Raw genomic sequence first — 18,078 nt, 5'->3', positions numbered from 1 at the left:
CACATGATGGCCTGGATTTCAAAAGAACATTTCTTTGGTTGTTGAACTTTGGGGACCTGGCAGACACTTTAATACCAAGGTTGTATCTTTAATGCCTTTATGATCTGGACACAGAACAAGATTTTAATGAAAATAATTTCTCAGAACTGTCTACCATTCTTGATTAGATTACAATAATACACATCCTCTGTGGATGCAAGTTCCAAAACGGCAAAGCTGAAGGATTATACTACCACCCACTCGGAAATCTTAAGACTTTGAGTAACTCATTCTTCAAGCCCCTATGTTGAACAGACAGAATTACCAAGAAAAGAAATAAAGAAAAGGAAAGAACGAAAGAAAGAAATTCTTTTATTTTACCTGTATGTGGCACCATTGAGCTCTGGATGAATTGCTTGCTGATCTATTACTGACCAAGGAGCAGTTGTGACAAAGAATTCCTTGTTCACACAATTCCGTAGGCTTTCGGGGATGCGACCTGGAATCACAATAATTAGAATTTTAAGAGACTTACTGCTATTTTATAGCACACTATACCAAACGTTCTGTTTTTCCACAATCCTTTAATTGGGGGCTGGGGGAACATTCTTTCCGACTCCAATTCCAATTTGGGATGGTGTTCAAACAAAAAAGGAAACTAGTGGAAGTTGCCTGAAGGTGAAACAGTATGCAACATGGTGTGTTTGCTTGTTTAATATAATTGCCAAGAATCACACTGAGTGTTTTAAAGGATTAGAATTTAAAATCCTCCACATCCACTTGCTCTGCTGCTGTTTTATAAACCCCTTTGGAGCACATAGTTTTTACTTGCCCTCAGGCTTTGCTGGAAAAAGAAGCTGTTGGAAGAGATGCTGTATCATGTATTTTACTAGCCAAGTAATTGATAGGCGAATGGCAAATTAATATGTGGTGAAAAATGGCTGACAAAATATTAACTCTCTGATTGATCAAAATGGGATATCCTTTCCAGCTGCCACAGAAATATTGTCTCCATTCCATGAAAGTGGAGCTAACATCCTTGCTAGAATACCTTTACTATACTGATAGACATGATGATCAAGTCTTATCCTAGTCTTGGACCTGGTTTGGTATCTATCATGCTACCAAATCCTGGTTTAAAACAAAACACAAAACCAGAGCCACCCCTCCCGGGGCTAAAATGTCACCTATACCCCTCAACTGTCCTGGAAACTAACAGACCAGTTTCTAATCCCAAAAAGAATGCAGCAGAAATATTCAGGCAAGGATGTTTTCTGTCTCAGGAGGTTTTCAGGATCAGAATCATTTGCAGATTTATATTCAGCCCAGGCGCAAGGAAGCCCTCTGGGGAGGCACTGAACCTCGCCCAGAGCAAAGCACATTAGGGTACCTGTGATCGCTCGGCGTATCTCTGTTGCAGCCGCTTCTCTCATCTCTAGTGATGCCTGTTCACTGTACCAAGCAGTATGTGGAGTACAAATTAAATTGGGCGCATCTTTCAGGGGCCCTTGAGCAAAGCTACAAAAACATTTTAGAGACAAGATTTTTTTTAAAAAAAGAAGAAGCTCTGAATGAAATGCCACCATTTGCTTTCCTTCAATAATGGGTGACAGATGGAAGCCAGAAGTCCCGTTCCAGTTTAACCACTACTTCAAAAAAATGGGCTGATATAAAAATAACTTTATAATGCTTTCCAAGCATAATAAATGACAAGGTTTGACAAATTCCCCAAAGAAAACGATTTCTAATCCAAGTTTTTAGGACTTGGGGCAGATTAAGATGTTATATGCAATCAAATTGGATATGACAGGGACGCCAGATGTGTTTTATTCGTACGTCTACCCAGATATATGAAATCTAAGTGAGTGTTGCAATTTTCTTCTAACTGGTATGGAAAAATCTATTAGAATAGAAAGAAGGCAGGGAAGTAAGCTATGGACAGCACTGGTCTCAAGCCTCTCCTTTAAAAGTACCTCACACTATAGCAATAGAGTACATTGTTGTATTGTCATTTCTTCTTTTGGAATTCAACAGGACATAAAGTCCAGTGTTAAAACTAGTTTCAAAATAATCACTGGTTGTGAGAGAAAAAGGGATTTATTACAACAGGGAAGTAAATACCTTATTTAAAATAATCAATTTTTGCAGTCTTTCATCAAGTTTGCTCTGTTTAAGTACATGTTTATGTTCAAGCCACCTGTATATAAACAAAGAGCAAACACCATTCCCTTCTAGCACTGATGATGTTACCTAGTTGGGTAATGAAACATCTGCAGGAAAACAACCAAGCTCAGAGAGCATCAAAGATTCCCACAACTTAATTTTCATTAACCTCTAATTGAAATTTAGCTTTTCGTCCAGTAATGTATGTGGGCAGTGAACTAACTTATGGCCTCTAGACCAATGGTAAATCATTTACCCTTTATTCTCCTTTCACAAGCAAAATATAAAGTTGGGCTTCATCTGGACCAAAGTTTTCCAGTCTTGGCAACTTTAAGAGTTGGGAGTTCAACTCCCAAAATTCCTTACTTAGCCATTACAGAAAATAAAGAAATTTGTGTTCTGTTTTCCTTATTTTGTTCTTGGCTACAGGTTAGTGAGGTTCATGGGAGGAGCCAAAGCAGGCAAGATAGATGTATCCCTGCCTCACTGCACATACTTGTCAATGCGTGTACAATAGCGACAGATCTTGGTTATAATGCTATCCATGCCTACTACCGTGACCATTCTGAACTTCCAATCACTGACAAATATATTTTGAGTTATTTGTCGATATTCATTTATGGACTCACACACGAAAACCAGGTTGTTGTTTTTTTTTACAACTGTGGCTGGTGAGGTTGTCTGCTTGGTGAAATTATGAAATTATAAATGTTGTAAAGGTGGCACTGGAATTGAAACCCACCTTCCTAATGCAATTCATTCATTCATTCATTCATCCATCCATCCATCCATCCATCCATCCATCCATCCATCCATCCATCCATCCATCCATCCATCCATCCATTCTTTAAATAAATATAGTACATGTGGCTACCCATCTATCAATATAAATTCTCTTACTTGAAAAGCTGACATCATCAGGGACATCTATTTGATCAGCAATGGTGTTTGCCCAATACTGAATTAAATGATTCTTAGCTCCATTGCAATGTTTTCCCCTATGACTAGATTCTATATTCAAGTTACTTGTAGAATTCTTGATGTCAGATTTATTTTATATTGTTACTATTATTATGGTTTTAGAGAATGCTTCTGTTGTTTGCCCTACAATATGAAACTGATTATCAGAATTATTCTCAGAAGAAGGATAGGAACAGAACCTCAACATGGTGAAACATGGCTACTGAAACACCATCAAACTCTGGATAACTTCAAAACATTTTATTTGGGGGTGGGAGTGGGGGCTCCTCCAGCTTTCTACAATTTAATGCACATATCCACATAACATGTGAAGCCATTAACCAAAATACCTTTTACTTTTTCAGGTTAGAAGTGCTGCACATAATTTATAGGTTTACAGCAACACTTGGATCTTCCTTGAAGTAGCATTGCATGTATCTCATTGCAAATAATAGCATGTGCATAATGTGGTTCTTTCAATAACCATATTTTTTCCAGACCTGAATCCAATACCTCACAGAGTCTAACTAAGCAGATGGCCAGATTCCATGAAGAAGTGATACTTTTGTTCCTGGAGCCATGGGGAGTCACAAATCACTGACCTTTGCCACTATTGACTGCTTGGAAAGAGCTGCAATTCTAGTAGAGAGTGTCAGCTTTCACTTAAAAATGCAAGCTTGTGCCATAATACCAATGTTCTGCTTAAAGGAACACCTTTTATTTTTGCTGAAAGGGACTACAATAGATTCCTCACAGAAAATCCTGAAGAATTCAGGAGAGACTATTAGGTGTACCACTTGTTACAAGAAATGCAACTTTTACAGCTAACTCAGCCCATTAGCAAAGCCAATTATGGTCCCAGCTTTTACAGCTCAATAACAACAGGCTCTTGTTGATCTTTAAAACTTTTCAGCAGCTTTCTAAAATCTTTATGATTTTATTTCTGAAAGTTAATGCTGCTCATCTTGCTAAGGACAATACTGCTATTTTCTATCTATATGGCATTTCAAGATTACCTGGACAGAATTTACTTATAGCAGGATTTCTCAAATTTAGCAACTTTAAGATGTGGACTTCAACTCCCAAAATTCCCCAGCCAGTCTGCTTGCGTGCTGGTTAGTGAATTCTGAGAACTCAGGAGTCTACACATCTTAATGTTGCTAAGGTTGACAAACTCTGGCTTAGACCACGGGTGAGGAACCCAGAGGTTATGTCCCCGGGCCTCGACACTCTGAGATTTTGATGGCTCATTTCTTTCTTTCTTTTTTTTCCTGCAAAGGAAATGTTGATGTGGGTATATGTGTAGGTGCCCTCCAGGATAAACTGTTCCTATCATTTCCCTTGAAGTACAGTATTATCCCAAAAGCAAAAAAAATAAGTCAAAAATTCAGCTCTAAATCTTAAAATGAGATAAATAGCCTCCTGAGTTGTTCCAAAGTTCTGAAGGCAAAGTTGTAGCCCCCAATTCTTTAAGTGTTTCCCAGATGAGGCAGGCTACAATACAAGGTCTTCTAATACTTACCTAAATGGTTCTGATTCGTGAACATCCAGAGCTGCCCCTCGTATCCTTCCTTCCTTCAGAGCTTGGGTTAAGGCCTTTTCATCCACCAGACCACCCCGTGCTGTGTTTACCAAAAAAGCTCCCTGCCTCATCTGAGAGGAAACGAGAAGAAAGAAAAGAGCTGAAGAATTTTCTTGGATGAGAAGCAAAACAACCAAAAGAAAACCAGAAAGTCCAATTGCCTCTTGAAAAAACACCTTTGGAGCAACCATGACCTGGATGACTAAGAATCTCCATAGACAAAGAAAGAAAAAACCATTCCACAGTTTATAAAGATTTTTCTCTGGGTTTCTCACCCTCTACCATGGAAGTAGATCTACTTCCATGGTAGAATCTGTCCTGAAATAATCCAAGATCATAAAATGAAGGAGATGGTGTCTATAAATAAATGTTGGACAACTGTAATTTACTTTTTGAAAGGGATGCATTTTTATTCTTAAGTTTTTCTCTGGGTCAAGGGACATCATGCATTTTATTCCTCTCATTCAAGAGTGTGAATGGATTTTCAACTTGTTTACAGAAGCACATTGTGTAGAATCCATCCTTCTGCAAGTTTAATTTTTCATTGGCTTTCTGAACTAATTGCAGGGACTGGAAATGGGGAACTTTCCCCATATTACTGTAGATCTCATTCTTTGATGGTCTATTCCAGTCAGTTTTAAAGAGTGGAGGGCCATGTCTATGACCTCCCATTTGTGGGGTAACTGAGCACTGGCCCTCTCTCACTTCTGTGTTTAACGTCTAATGAAACTGCTGTTAGTTATTTGCCAGTTCAGGGTTTGATACAATCAGCATAGTGATGATACCCAATTATATTCCAACTCCAATCCAGTAAAGTGATATCAAGTCCCAAAGTCTGGAGGCTTTATAGATCTGGATGTGTGGAATGACAGACACAATCTTTGACAAAAATGAATGGGTATTTGGCTCCTCACTCTAGGATATTTCCACTTTTGGTCTTGGAAGGAGCAGCACTTTCCTATTCAAGACCAGTGAACAACTTTGGAATAATCTTGGACTGCTTAAAAAGCAACTGACAGCATGGCCAATCTTTGAAAAGATTCATCTAGTGTTCTGGTTGAGCCTGTTCCTAGATCGGGAATCTCTTTGGACAGATATTCATGTCCTAGTCAAGTTGTGATTGAATTTTTGTAATGTACTCTGCCTAAGGTTGTGCTTGAAGATTATTCAGAACCTACAAATGGTCCAGAAGGTGACAGCGGGAGCATACTAAACTATCCATATTGCTCTGTGAGCTGCAACTGGTTGCCAAAGGGCTGGTCATTTGAGGGACCACATATGTGCAATAGTTTCTGCCTATCCAGTAAGATCAAGCAGGGTGTGTATTCTCCAGCATATATTAGGACCTAGGGTAGTATGCCATGTCTATTCCAGCATCCCTACCTGGAGGTCAGTCTGCCTCCCAATCTGATGATGTTCTGAAGGTCTCATAACCTAGTTACAGGTAGTCCTGGACATATGGCCACAATTGGGACCAGAATCTGTCATTGAGTAAAGTAGTCATTAAGTGAGATGCTACGTGACCACTTTGCTAAATGACTGCAATCCCAGCATTACAGATGCAACTGCATTAAGCGATTTTGTGGGTTGTTAAAACAGATGGAGTCCTAGATAAGGAGTGTAGGGGCCTTGAGAATGGGGTGGGGAAGTCCCTGGGCGGCCCAGCTCAGGCTCTGCATAAAGGTGTATGTGGGTGTGTATGTGCGCACATGTGCATGTATATGGATGCTGTGGATGGCTCTTGCTTTAAATATTGCTTTGATTCTGCAGGGAGAATTATCAGCTCCTTAGCAGAGAGACCAAGCAGGATTTTTGGTCCCTGAGAGTAGATCTTTCCTGCTGAAAAAATAGAGGATTTTCAGTTCCAAAGAAGAGAGGCAGTGCAGTAAGTAAGAAGCAAAGGACACCTCAAGGAGGTGGTAGAGATCACAGGAGGCCCAGAGCAGGCTGTGCCCTGAGAGGAAGCTACAGATACTAGTTTCTTCATTCTAGGGCTGAAAATCCTACTTGGAATTTGACATGGATCTTTTCAGCCAGTCCTTAGAGATTAAAGGAGTTATCTGGGCAGGTAGCAGCAGCTTGCAACTTTCCTTACCAGCTTCCCTAGTTGATTTCCAGGGAAGACGGCAAGGAAGAGTGCAAATGGCAACCACATGATTACAGAGCGCTTGATAACCAGTTGTAACTTTGGGGAACAGTCGTAAGCCCCTTCATTCATCATCATCATAACTTTCAACAACTGCTGAATGAATGGTTGTAAGCCAAGGATTACCTGTATTCTCCTAGACTTTAGAGTAGTATTGTTGCTGAGCCTCTGTAGATTTTTGTGGGTTTTTAAAAAAAATCTTTTCAATATACATGACCTATTTTTCTATTATTTTATTTTCTTGTTTTTTTAAAGTCTAAGACATCTAGCTTAATCTGGAATTGAGTGGCCTCTAAGTCATATAAGCAAACAAAATCTAAGCTACCTAGGGATAAAAATGCATACAATTTTTATCTGCCTCTGCTTGGGTTTCCTCAATTCCAAAAGGAATCCGGCCAAACGACACAAATTCCTGGATCCCACCTGAAGTAATAGAATCCTCTCTTTCCCCTCCATTTAGATTTACCTGCTTAATCGTAAAATCATTGATCAGGTGATGATTATGTTCATTGAGGTTACAGTGTAATGATACGCAGTCACTCTGGTATAGCAGATCCTGAAGTGTGTAGACGCGCTGAACTCCCAGGGACCTTTCAATCCCATCTTGCAGGTATGGGTCATAAAAGATCACATTGAATCCAAATGCTTTGGCTCGAACAGCTACTGCTTGTGCAGTGCGACCTATACCAAAAAGACAAACAAGAAACCACACACACACAGACACAGAGTAAGAAACTTGACAATGTGGCAGTACTTTTAGTTGTGAAGAGAGCATTAAGTATAGACTGAAACACCTGGCTGCCAAATACATTCTCCTATCATAACAAAGGCATTCGTGCTACAAGGAAACTCACCTTTTGTTTATTTATTTATAGGTTGCCCATTCCAGAGTTTTGGGCATCTTCTAAAACAGGGGTGTCAAACTCAAGTTGTGTGGGCCAGATCTAGCCTGTGAGGTGCTTAGATCTGGCCCATTATGTATTTTACTTTTTTAACAATTTGCACTCCCAATTTCCCTTCTAATTCCTTTTTTTGTTTATCCTTCATATTTTTGGTCAGTATCTTTGTTTTATTTTTATTTATTTTTAGTCCCGCAACATTGCCAAATTCTTCAATTTCTCTTATTAATATTATTCCAGTTTCCTCTGGGTCTTCCGGGAAAAAGACTATATAGTCGGCAAAAGCTTGTGTTTTATATTGTTCTTTTCTAATTGTAACCCCTTTAATTTCTTTATTTCTTCTAATGTTCATCAATAGTTTTTCTAGTGTGAGGATAAAGAGTAGGGGTGACAATGGACATCCCTGCCTCACTCCTTTGATAATCTTAAATATTTCTGTTCTGTCTCCATTTAATATTATGCTAGCAATCTGGGTTGAATAAATTGGAGGTGCCAATATTTTTACATGCTTAGAAAAAAGACTTCCATCTCCTTTCCATCCCTTTTCTGCTGATAGAACTTAAATCTCCAAGAGATAAATTGTCTCAGCTGTTGTCGTTGAAGGTCAAACATGGACCGTGTAATGCAGCGTGTACGAGGGCATTACAAGAATCTGCCTTTAGAATATAGGCAGCTATGGCATTTTTCAAAAAGGTCCATTAAATATTTGTCACTGCACTTCAGAAGCAATTAATTTGAATAAATTTAGCTATGTGCATGGAGAAGTATGCCCCAGCTTTAACAGAGAGCATGGTGCAATAATCAGCCCGGTGATGTCGAATTCTCAAATTGGAGGGTGGGGAAAGGAAAAAGACAAGTGACTCCAGGGAACTCAAGGCAAGTAATAATGTCTTCCAAAGAACCCAAATGGAACTGGATGCACTGGAACAGGTTAAAAAAACACACCAAAGCAAAAGAAGGCTCTGCATCCAGCCACGCTCAAAGCCCTGTATCGCTTCTCAATTCTGATCACCAACAAGAAAGCAGGTTAAGGAACTCTTCTTACAAATGACTTTGGTACAACAGTAGAATGACAACCCCCCTCTGAGCCTTATTTATTAGAAGAGCAACTTGTTTGCTGTAGGGTTTTTTTCTCCCCCACTTCCCCCTTCCTTCTGCACTCTTACTGAATGGCTATTTAATTGGGCATGACTAAGACAACTGTCATGGTTTGGAAGCAAAGGTTTAATAAAGCTCTTCTGATAAAGAGGGACAGCTGCAATGCAATCAGCAGGTCATTATCCACAATGTCATTCCAATTCAATGTCATTGCTGGTCTCAACTAAGTTCTGCATCAAGATGAGTTTTTTCTTAAATGTAGAAGAGGGCAGAGAGAACCAGGCCTAAGCATGCAAAAACGGGTCTCAGAATAAGATAAGAGGAGTTCCATGGGAATGACTAGAGGAAACACGCCCTTTTGTTACACACTATATTTAGGCACAGATGGAAAGGCAGAGTCACACCCATCTCTGATTTCCAGTGCTCATTAACAGTTATGGGTTAAATGTGCACTTCAGTGCCTGTGAGGAAGAACAACCTAAAAAAAACCCAAATCTGTATCTCCCTCCCCTTGAGAAGCAAGCTACAAATGACTATTAACTGATCTAATTTATTCTAAGCACATAAACCACAGGGATAGATGGTCAAATACGGAGAGACTCCAAGCGATACAATTAAAGAATAGGAGACCAACTGGAGGGGGCCTGGAAGTTGTTTCCTCCAGAGACCAGGTGTCTATCCCTCTTCCTTCCAAGTACAGGGAGCTTTGAAACCATGAGTGACAAACAGGGTTCTCATGAGACAGTCCCTCATGTTTACTTTGTGCTAACAGGAACCATTGTTAGGAAAAGCTGAATTCAGTGAATGGTGTTAGAGCAGGGGGAGAAGAACTGTAGTTTTCCAAACACTGTTGAACTACAGCTCCTTGATCCCTCACCATTGTCATATAGCAAGAGTCTTCAAACTTGGCAAGTGTAAAATTTGTGTCCTTCAACTCCCAGAATTCCTGAGCTAACATGTTTGGAGGAGGAATTCTAGGAGTTGAAGGACACAAGTCTTAAAGCTGTCAAGTTTGAAGACCCCTGTCATATAGGGAAGGAGCTGCTTGTTGGGAACAGATCCCCTGACCCAAGTTACACTAACTCTTCCCTTTACACCAAGGGTTTTCAAACTTGGCAATCTATAAGACTTGTGGACTTCAACTCCCAGAGCTAACATGACTGGAAGAGTTGAAGTCCACAAGTCTTAAAGCTGTCAAGTTTGAAGACCCCTGCTTTACACTCAAGGCTAAGCTTCTTCTCAAAACATCCTCTTCTTAAAATAATGGTGCAGTAGCACATCTGGTGGCAGAATCCATGTAGGAGTCCCCTTGGAAGATTTGGCCCCTATGCGATCCATTTTGAACAAGCCAAAATTTTGTGTCTTCCCCCCTGCCCGAATGCTCCAACATACCAAATCCAATCAGGCCAAGTGTTTCGCCTCTAATACGGGCTGCTCCGGAAGCCACTTCCCGTATCTGTTCTACACTCTGCACTCGGGTTCCTTCCCTCAGAGCTTGGTAGAGCCAAGTGTTCCGCCTGTACAGATTCAGGACGTGGCAGAGGGTAGAATCGGCTGTTTCTTCAACTGCTGCAGAAGGTATGTTGCAAACAGCTATTCCTGGAGTAGAGGACAGTAGCCCAATTTTTAGTGAAGACAACTCTCAAAAAAACAGTTTGCTTCTAAATAAACAACTTTCTGTTTCCTGGAGAAGAAAATACTTTGCAACCATACTAAACTGGATTAAATACAGCTTCTTTTGCACAAAGACTCTGGCTACTTTTGTTAGTTAGCATACACATATTATCTTCAATACAAATGTGTGGCATCAAATTTTAATGCTGATAACTGCGGAATCAGGAACAAGGAAATTCACTTGTCTGAAAGTACCACAAGGTGGGGAATTCTCACTTACACATCTCTTTATATTGAGGACAACACATCTTACAAATCGACTGCAGTCCTTGTCTGAAGGCTAAGGTTGGCAGAAGAGATTGTGAATGCTACTACTATAGACAGGTCTAAGAGAGAACTGCAGCCAGTTAGCAGGAGCTCCATACTTTGGCCCCACTGCCTAACTTGTCAATGTATCTGTCTGAATAGCAGTAGTGAAATTGATTCAAAGGCCTGATGTATATGTATTTTTTCTCATTGCTCTTCCTCTGATACCATTCAGTTTCAACAAATTATAACCAAAATCCCTTCCTGAGATCTGTGAATGCTATGGAGTCTCCAGGCCTCATTTAGAAATGCAGTACAAGGATTCCCCACTGATACAGTTGGCTTCCAATCTGGACACCAGCTGCATTTAAAAGTATGTACGTGTGAAATCTCTTAGACCATAATGCTATGCTCAATCATCCATGCTTTTTAGTTTACTCTAACATTTTTGTCCAAGATTTATTTTCCTCTTCGCCTTGTATATCTGCAAGATGATTTGCCTTCACGGAATGTCCTGCTTTCACAAGGTAACGCTAAGTGATCTAATGTAATAGGGTTAAGTAATAAGCAGTTTTGATAAAATGTAGCCATGTTCACTCAGCATAGGATTGATTCTTTTGACGGCAGGATACCAGAGTAAGAAGAGGAGTTCAGCAAAATTAGCTTCTTCCCATTCTCCAGTCACTCCAGGATAGTAGCAGCACCATCTGCTTGCATCCTTTGAAAGCAAAACTCATCTTAACCTTATTCACAGATTTCTGTCTGTTAAAACAATCTTAGATAGCGGGCATAGAGGAATTAATAAAATGCCTTGCTTCAGTACATTTTTATCTCACTTTCCTTCAATAGGATAAATACCCTACACGTACACTCAAATACTCATGCAAAATTGTTACAGATTACAGTATATTGAGAAAAAAAACGGTTTGATGGAAGTCTACGAGATTAGCTTCCTGGTGATGTTGAGATTTTAATCGAAGTTCCAATAGCCTTCTTCTTAGACTGTGACATACTCACTTTGGTAACAAACAAATTTCTATATGATAAAGCCTGGTGAATTAAGGCACTTTGCTCCTTCCAAGATAACTTATTCACCCCCACCCCTTTATAATCTTGTTCATACTACATATGGGGAGAGCTAGAGGAAAATATGGGGAAGTCATTGAACCAAACTTGTTCATCCACTTGGTTCATTGCACATGACTGACTTTTAGCATCTATTAATAGTAAGAACGAAAAGGAGGAACAACTCAGGCCTTGAATGTTTACAGTAGTCCCTTACAGCCTTGAGGGATTTTTTTAATTTTTGGAAGTAGTGAACTACAATTGCATACTGGCTAGAGAAATTATATTCCAACATATCTAGAGAGCACTAAATTGGAAGAAGATGGTCTATAAGATCCAAGAGCTTTTGATGTCAGTGGTAACTTTTCTGTTTTTTTAATGTTGTGCTATAGGGTAGAGAGGTATGGATGTCTTTAAGGGATATAGCAGTAAGAAAAAAATGTTTGTATATATTAAGGGATTTAAAATTCCAACAGATTATTTGGAATTCTGAGGCAATAAAATAGAAATAGTCTTCACAGGAAATCTTCAAAGGTAAATGATGAATTACTTCTTTGAAAATTCCCTAAAATATTTTGACAACCAAGTGATGCTAGGAAGAAAACGTGAAGAGTCATAGGTAAGTTGGAACAGTTTTATGTAAATGATACAACTCTAGTTTGGGAAACAGCTACAAAGGATATGTGATTCTTTAGTAAGATTTACAATGGAATACTTTGAATCAATTAATCTTTTTAATGACACCCTATTGACAGACATACACAGTTGGCCCTATAAAGATCAATTTTATTTTATATGCTAATGTTATGGAACTCATTGGTGGTAAAAGAGTTAACAGCCCTGCTTGTAAATAGCTCGGAAATATTTTAGCAGAAAACTGAAATGGCCAATATGTTATAATTCTCCAATTTAGTTAAGGATAGCATCGTTAGTTGTTTATATTTGTCAGGCAATAAGACTTTCCTGCAAAGGGATATGAAACCAAGGAAACAAGTGCTTGCATGCCTCACCCTTAATAAATTACTTCTTTAAAATACTTTCCAAATATTGAGTAAGCCTTTATACAGGGAATAGCCCTAGAAGATATGTTTGTAATGTTATAATGAATTATCTAATGAAAAAATAAGGCTTCATTATACTGATGATGCTTCAAAATTATTCCAAATCACTTTCACGTGGAAGCTATTTGGTGCAATCTCTTGATGAAGACCACTGCATGTGATATGCGGCCTTTGGGCTCAGTAAGATCTAAGATAAATTGACTTCCATTTCTATGGAGCTATGAACACTCTTTCTGGCAGTTTATTATAATATGGAGAGAAACACACATAATAACTCATGCAAAAAAAAAAAATATCTCCAAGATAGCACAGCCATCTTAGAGAATCATGGAAGTTGCAGCCTGTGACAGAAAAGGCTGACATCTGTAAATAGGTAGCACTTCAAAAGGACTATCCCTGGAAACTGTATTATGGAAGGAAGTCTTTAAATAAGATTCTCAAATCATTGAGTCCTAGAAGAATGTAAGGCAAGAATGCCATTAAAGCCAAGAAAAGTTACCCCAATAATTATAGGTCCTGCCTTAGCCATGATAGCCAGCTGGGTGACTTTAGGCCAGTCACTCTCTCTCAGCTCAATTCACCTCCCAGGGTGTTGTTATGTGGAAGATAGGAGGGAAATAGTGTGTTGGATATATTTGCCACCTTGAGGTATTGGTAAAAATAATAAAGGTGCTATACACAAACACACACGCACACAAAACTCTCATGTCTGTACCCTTTAATTGGTAAAATGGTGAATCATAGAGCAAACAAGTTGAACCAAGTGGTCTAATCTACAGAATGTGTTCAAAATCCAGAATCCTGTCTCCTGTGAAATTAAAATTTGGCAAATCGTATAAAACATTTTATGACATAAAATTATCATAAAACATGCAATACACAAAATGTCAGAAACCATTTCCTGCTGTCAACTCCTATACAGTTCAACAAGGGCTACTTTCAAGGCTCTAAATATGTTCTTGAATTTTTAAGAACTTTTCAAATATATTAGAAGCTCTGCCATTGTTGAAGGCATTGAGGAATCTGGTAAAGAAATACCACTGAAAGAATGACACAAGGAGTCATAGACTCATTCTGTAGGTTAGCCCATTTGAGGCAACTTATTTCAACTAGTTTGCCCTATGATTTATCAATTCACTCAGTTAAATGTTACAGACATGAGAATTTCTATATCTGTATATTATCCAATTTTAACAATATAGGCCACTTATAATTTTTAATAGAATAGGCAACAGAACTTACACAATTTATAAAACTAATATAAAATAACCACTATGGTAATATATTTTGGAAGAAACATAGGATCCATTTAAGCAGCTTTAATATGAATAGCAGCTGGATCCAAAGACATAGAGCTGCATCATCTACACGAAGTTAAACAGTTGGGATGTATTATTAAATAATATTTTAGTATTTTATGGATGAATTGCAAAATAACATGAATGTACCTATAAGTCTATGTGTCTGGAAGAGACAGGAAGAGATGCAAAAAATTTGTTTCAGGCTATTCTCTGAGGTTAATCTCAATAAAGTAATTTATAAACCACAGTTAGTTAGCTTCTTTCCTTAGTACAAAAGGTGTACTAAGGTGCTGTTAATCAACAATAGACACAAAAGTATCCTTCACATATTGTATCCTTCGCATATTGTTTTGAAGAAAAAGGGTCACACATATATGACCAAGAACTAACTCTTGCTTTCTCTTGCTTTCTGCTTGAAAAAGCTGCTTTAACATTATTTAAGCCAAATCTTCATTTCTTCTCCTAGCATTTCATAAACTTTTCTTGATGTACTAGTATTGAATTAAATGCCTGTACAGTTTTGTGGATATGGAGGAACAGAAGCACAGAAGAGTGCAATCTGTTCCTTTCTTCCTAACTACTGAAGATGATTCATGAGTACAACAGGCGACACCACTTTTCCCCAATAGTTTGGAAAGTATAGTACTCTTGCAGAAAACTGTACAACAATCTCCATTCTAGAAGAGTGGTATTTCCACATTAGGATTCCATAGATAATTCATTTAATTTATAATATATATCTTATCTCTACCAGAGATCCCATGTTTACTATGAATCAATCAACCAAGTAACATGAAGATACTTTATCATGCATCAGAATTGTATATAAGCTGCTCCCATGAAAAACAAGTCTATAAAAAGAAATACAAGAACTGTGGTGACGCAGTGATTATAGTGCAGTATTTCAGGCTAATTCTGCCAACTGCCAGGAGTTTGATCCTCACTAGTTCAAAGTTGACTCAGCCTTCCATCCTTCTGAGATTGGTAAAATGAGGGCCCAGATTGTTGGGAGCAATATGCTGATTCTGTAAACTGCTCAAAGAGCACGGTAAATCATTGTGAAGCATTATATAAGTCTAAGTGCTAATTCTACAATCATGAGACAATGAAACAATTTGCTTTACATTTAAGAACAAGCAACATTTTAGAAAGAGGATTTGAAGGAGTGGCATCTAAACATACCAAGTTCCCCGGCAGCCTTGATGTCAACGTTGTCATAACCGCTGCCTATCCGAACTATGACTCGTAAGGCCTTGAACTTCTCTAGGTCCTCCCGGGTGAGAGTGATAGTGTGGTACATCATTGCCCCAACAGCTTCATTTAAAACCTAAAAGACAAACACAGAAATTGTAGACATTAGTGGAGCAGATGAATCTATTCAATATTCAAATATTTATCAATCAGATAAAAATGCTCAAAAACTTTAGAACAACAGCAGTAATTCTAAAACTTTTCATCAAATATTTTCATATCAGATTCTTCATTCTGAAACACTTATCTTAATTTCAGATTGTGAATAAAAAGATCATCTGAGTAAACAGTAATCATAAACAATGAGAATCTCTCTGTGTGTGTATGTGTGTGTGTGTCCATGTGTGTGTCCTGTATCTTCTCATCTGTGCAGTCTTCCATTTTACTATTAGATCCTAAATTGATACAGTCCCAAGTAATCATATATTAATACATGCTCAAATATAATATAAAGCTCAAATAATTTCAGAACTTATATAGGTTTTCTGAGGGTGAAAACAATAGTGAACATCTTTCCTGAAGAAAGGTTTCCTGCCATAGGTGTATTTACATATGTATATTTGTAAAAAAAATATTATAAAAACTGTGAACAGGTCATGTTGTAAAGCAAGGTACTAGACTGTAACATTATCTTTATTTTCAAGAATAACTTTGGGGCCCTTGTAGATGGGTGGTTGAAACCCCATGATTTATTTGGAAGAATGCTTTCTTGCCTGGATAAAATACAAGAAAGCAGAAGTAGTAAGGAGTATCTTATAGGTATGAGGTAAGAGAAGACAGCATTCTGGTGATCAGTACTTTCTAATTAATTATATTCCCAACAGCAATCATTTTGTCAGAAAACAATCTTCTGCAGCAGTCATTTTACAAAAGTAAGTACATCATGTTTGCAGAATTCTAAATAAGTGGGTGCCTCTTGATATACTAACACTTTACTTTCTCCACAACACTAATTTAAAAGGCAAGTGAATAATTGCTCAAGGATTATATAACTGAAGGAGAATGCAAATAGTCTCCAATCTTTTCTCTTCTCTGTAGAACTTTTCTAATTTTATTATTGTGTCCTTCCAAGGCCAGAAAAAGAATAGACACATATCTCTTGAAGAACTACCATGTCTCGAAAAGTAGCAGTAAACTTAAAAGGAAATAAACATTTGTTTCACAAGAAGGAGAAAATTGTTAAATAAATGTGGACCATCCCAAACATATTGCTTGCCCCTTTCTAAGCCTACAAATTGCATTAGTTTTCTGTAAATTAAATGGAAATATGGGGAAGAACAAAATTGAATGAAAAAGCTCCTCTCCTTGAATATGTACTCACTGGTTAACTGGAATTCTGCAGAGTTGTGCAGTCTTATGACTTTGTATAAGGTATTTGTTTAGTACAGCAGAATCTTTACATAAACAGTGGTGCCCAGCTCAATGTGTTTAAATGTGAAGAAATCCCTTTCCTCCTTCTCTATCCAGCGTAATCCCAGTGACTCTTACAATTTTGACCACCTTTAACACACTATGTAATGTACATCACTGGGGAAAAACCTTTGTTTAGGCTTTATTCAACAGAGTTGATCAAGTAATTCTGAAGAATTAAAAAACTGACCACTTACTTATGTATCTCTATGTTCCTTGATTTATGAAATCAGTCAACCTAGGGCCTTTCTCCCAAACCGAAGGAGCAGATTGTAAAAACATATATGTCTGTTAATCCTCCATTCTTTCTATTTAGTGGTGTCCTATTTATTAATGTGTACAGTTTTTTTAACTTTTGCATTAATTTTCTATTTTCCAAAGAAAATTTATCCCCAAACACCATTCATTTTGACAAAAGAAAATTAGCATGAGATGTATTTTTTTAAAAACAAGCCTTTTTTCTATGCAAGAATGTTAAGTTACTACAATCTAATTCTTAAAATTGGATGACAATAAAAATATAAGAGAAGAAGTGAAACAATTGTCTTCATATCACTGGAAACTGATCCATGAGTTCTATGTGCCTCAGTAAGTTTTATACTCTTTAACACAGATTAATTTTATCTGCCAAAGAATCTTTAGAACTAAAATTACAATCAGTCTTGTGACCCCATATGTTGTGTAAACACAGCTTGGAAGAATATTTTGAATAAGCAATAACTAAAGATGAGATGCTTTGTTAACAGCTTTGCATTGGAGTTGATCAGCTATTTATTACACTTCAAGTAAGTGTAGCAAGTTATAATTCTTTAGGACTCTGTCCTGAGGGCAGCTTGATCTATGAATGAAGGTAATCCTTAAATGATTTTGTCTGCCATCTATATTCAGGCAATTTATCTAGCTGCTTTCTATCCCCTTTATATTCCTTTCTGGAAGACCTGGATTTTAAATCTTCCAATCATACCAAATAATCAGTTTCCATACAGCATTCTTTCAGCTTGCTCAGCTTTGCTCAAAGATAAGCAGTGACAAAGACAAATTTATCTTGTATTTTCAAGATCCAAAATCTCAGAGATTTAGAATTCTTGTCAGCACAGAATAAAAGAAAAGAACTAGTTTTTACAAGGCCAGGAAACCTGGCCCACAGTACATGCATAGAAAATGAATAATGATGTCTACAGATCTGAATACTTCTCAGGATCAAAGTATATGTTACATTCAATTATGTAACATGGAGATCCTT

The 18,078-nt window shown here is 37.8% G+C and overlaps 1 protein-coding gene across 9 annotated transcripts in view; it reads right to left on the bottom strand.

Moving 5' to 3' along the window:
* CTBP2 (C-terminal binding protein 2) overlaps nt 1–18,078 on the bottom strand; it is a 239,604-nt gene that overhangs the window by 5,784 nt on the left and 215,742 nt on the right. For 8 of the 9 annotated variants that reach the window (XM_087932551.1, XM_087932552.1, XM_087932557.1 and 5 more), the window contains 6 exons: nt 15,357–15,501; nt 10,220–10,426; nt 7,297–7,511; nt 4,625–4,755; nt 1,370–1,497; nt 361–478 (listed from right to left, as the gene is read on the bottom strand). In XM_087932551.1, coding sequence (XP_087788677.1) covers nt 361–478; nt 1,370–1,497; nt 4,625–4,755; nt 7,297–7,511; nt 10,220–10,426; nt 15,357–15,501 — 944 coding nt within the window. The remainder of the gene's footprint in view (nt 1–360; nt 479–1,369; nt 1,498–4,624; nt 4,756–7,296; nt 7,512–10,219; nt 10,427–15,356; nt 15,502–18,078) is intronic. The other variant, XM_087932550.1, reaches the window with a different exon arrangement.

This window comes from Pseudonaja textilis, chromosome 4 (assembly GCF_049901715.1).
Source record: "Pseudonaja textilis isolate UNSWEBS1 chromosome 4, rPseTex1.2, whole genome shotgun sequence".
In the NCBI taxonomy this organism is placed as follows: domain Eukaryota; kingdom Metazoa; phylum Chordata; class Lepidosauria; order Squamata; family Elapidae; genus Pseudonaja; species Pseudonaja textilis.
The sequence above is the reverse complement of the archived record's forward strand: the minus strand, read 5'-3'. Positions and strand labels throughout refer to the sequence as shown.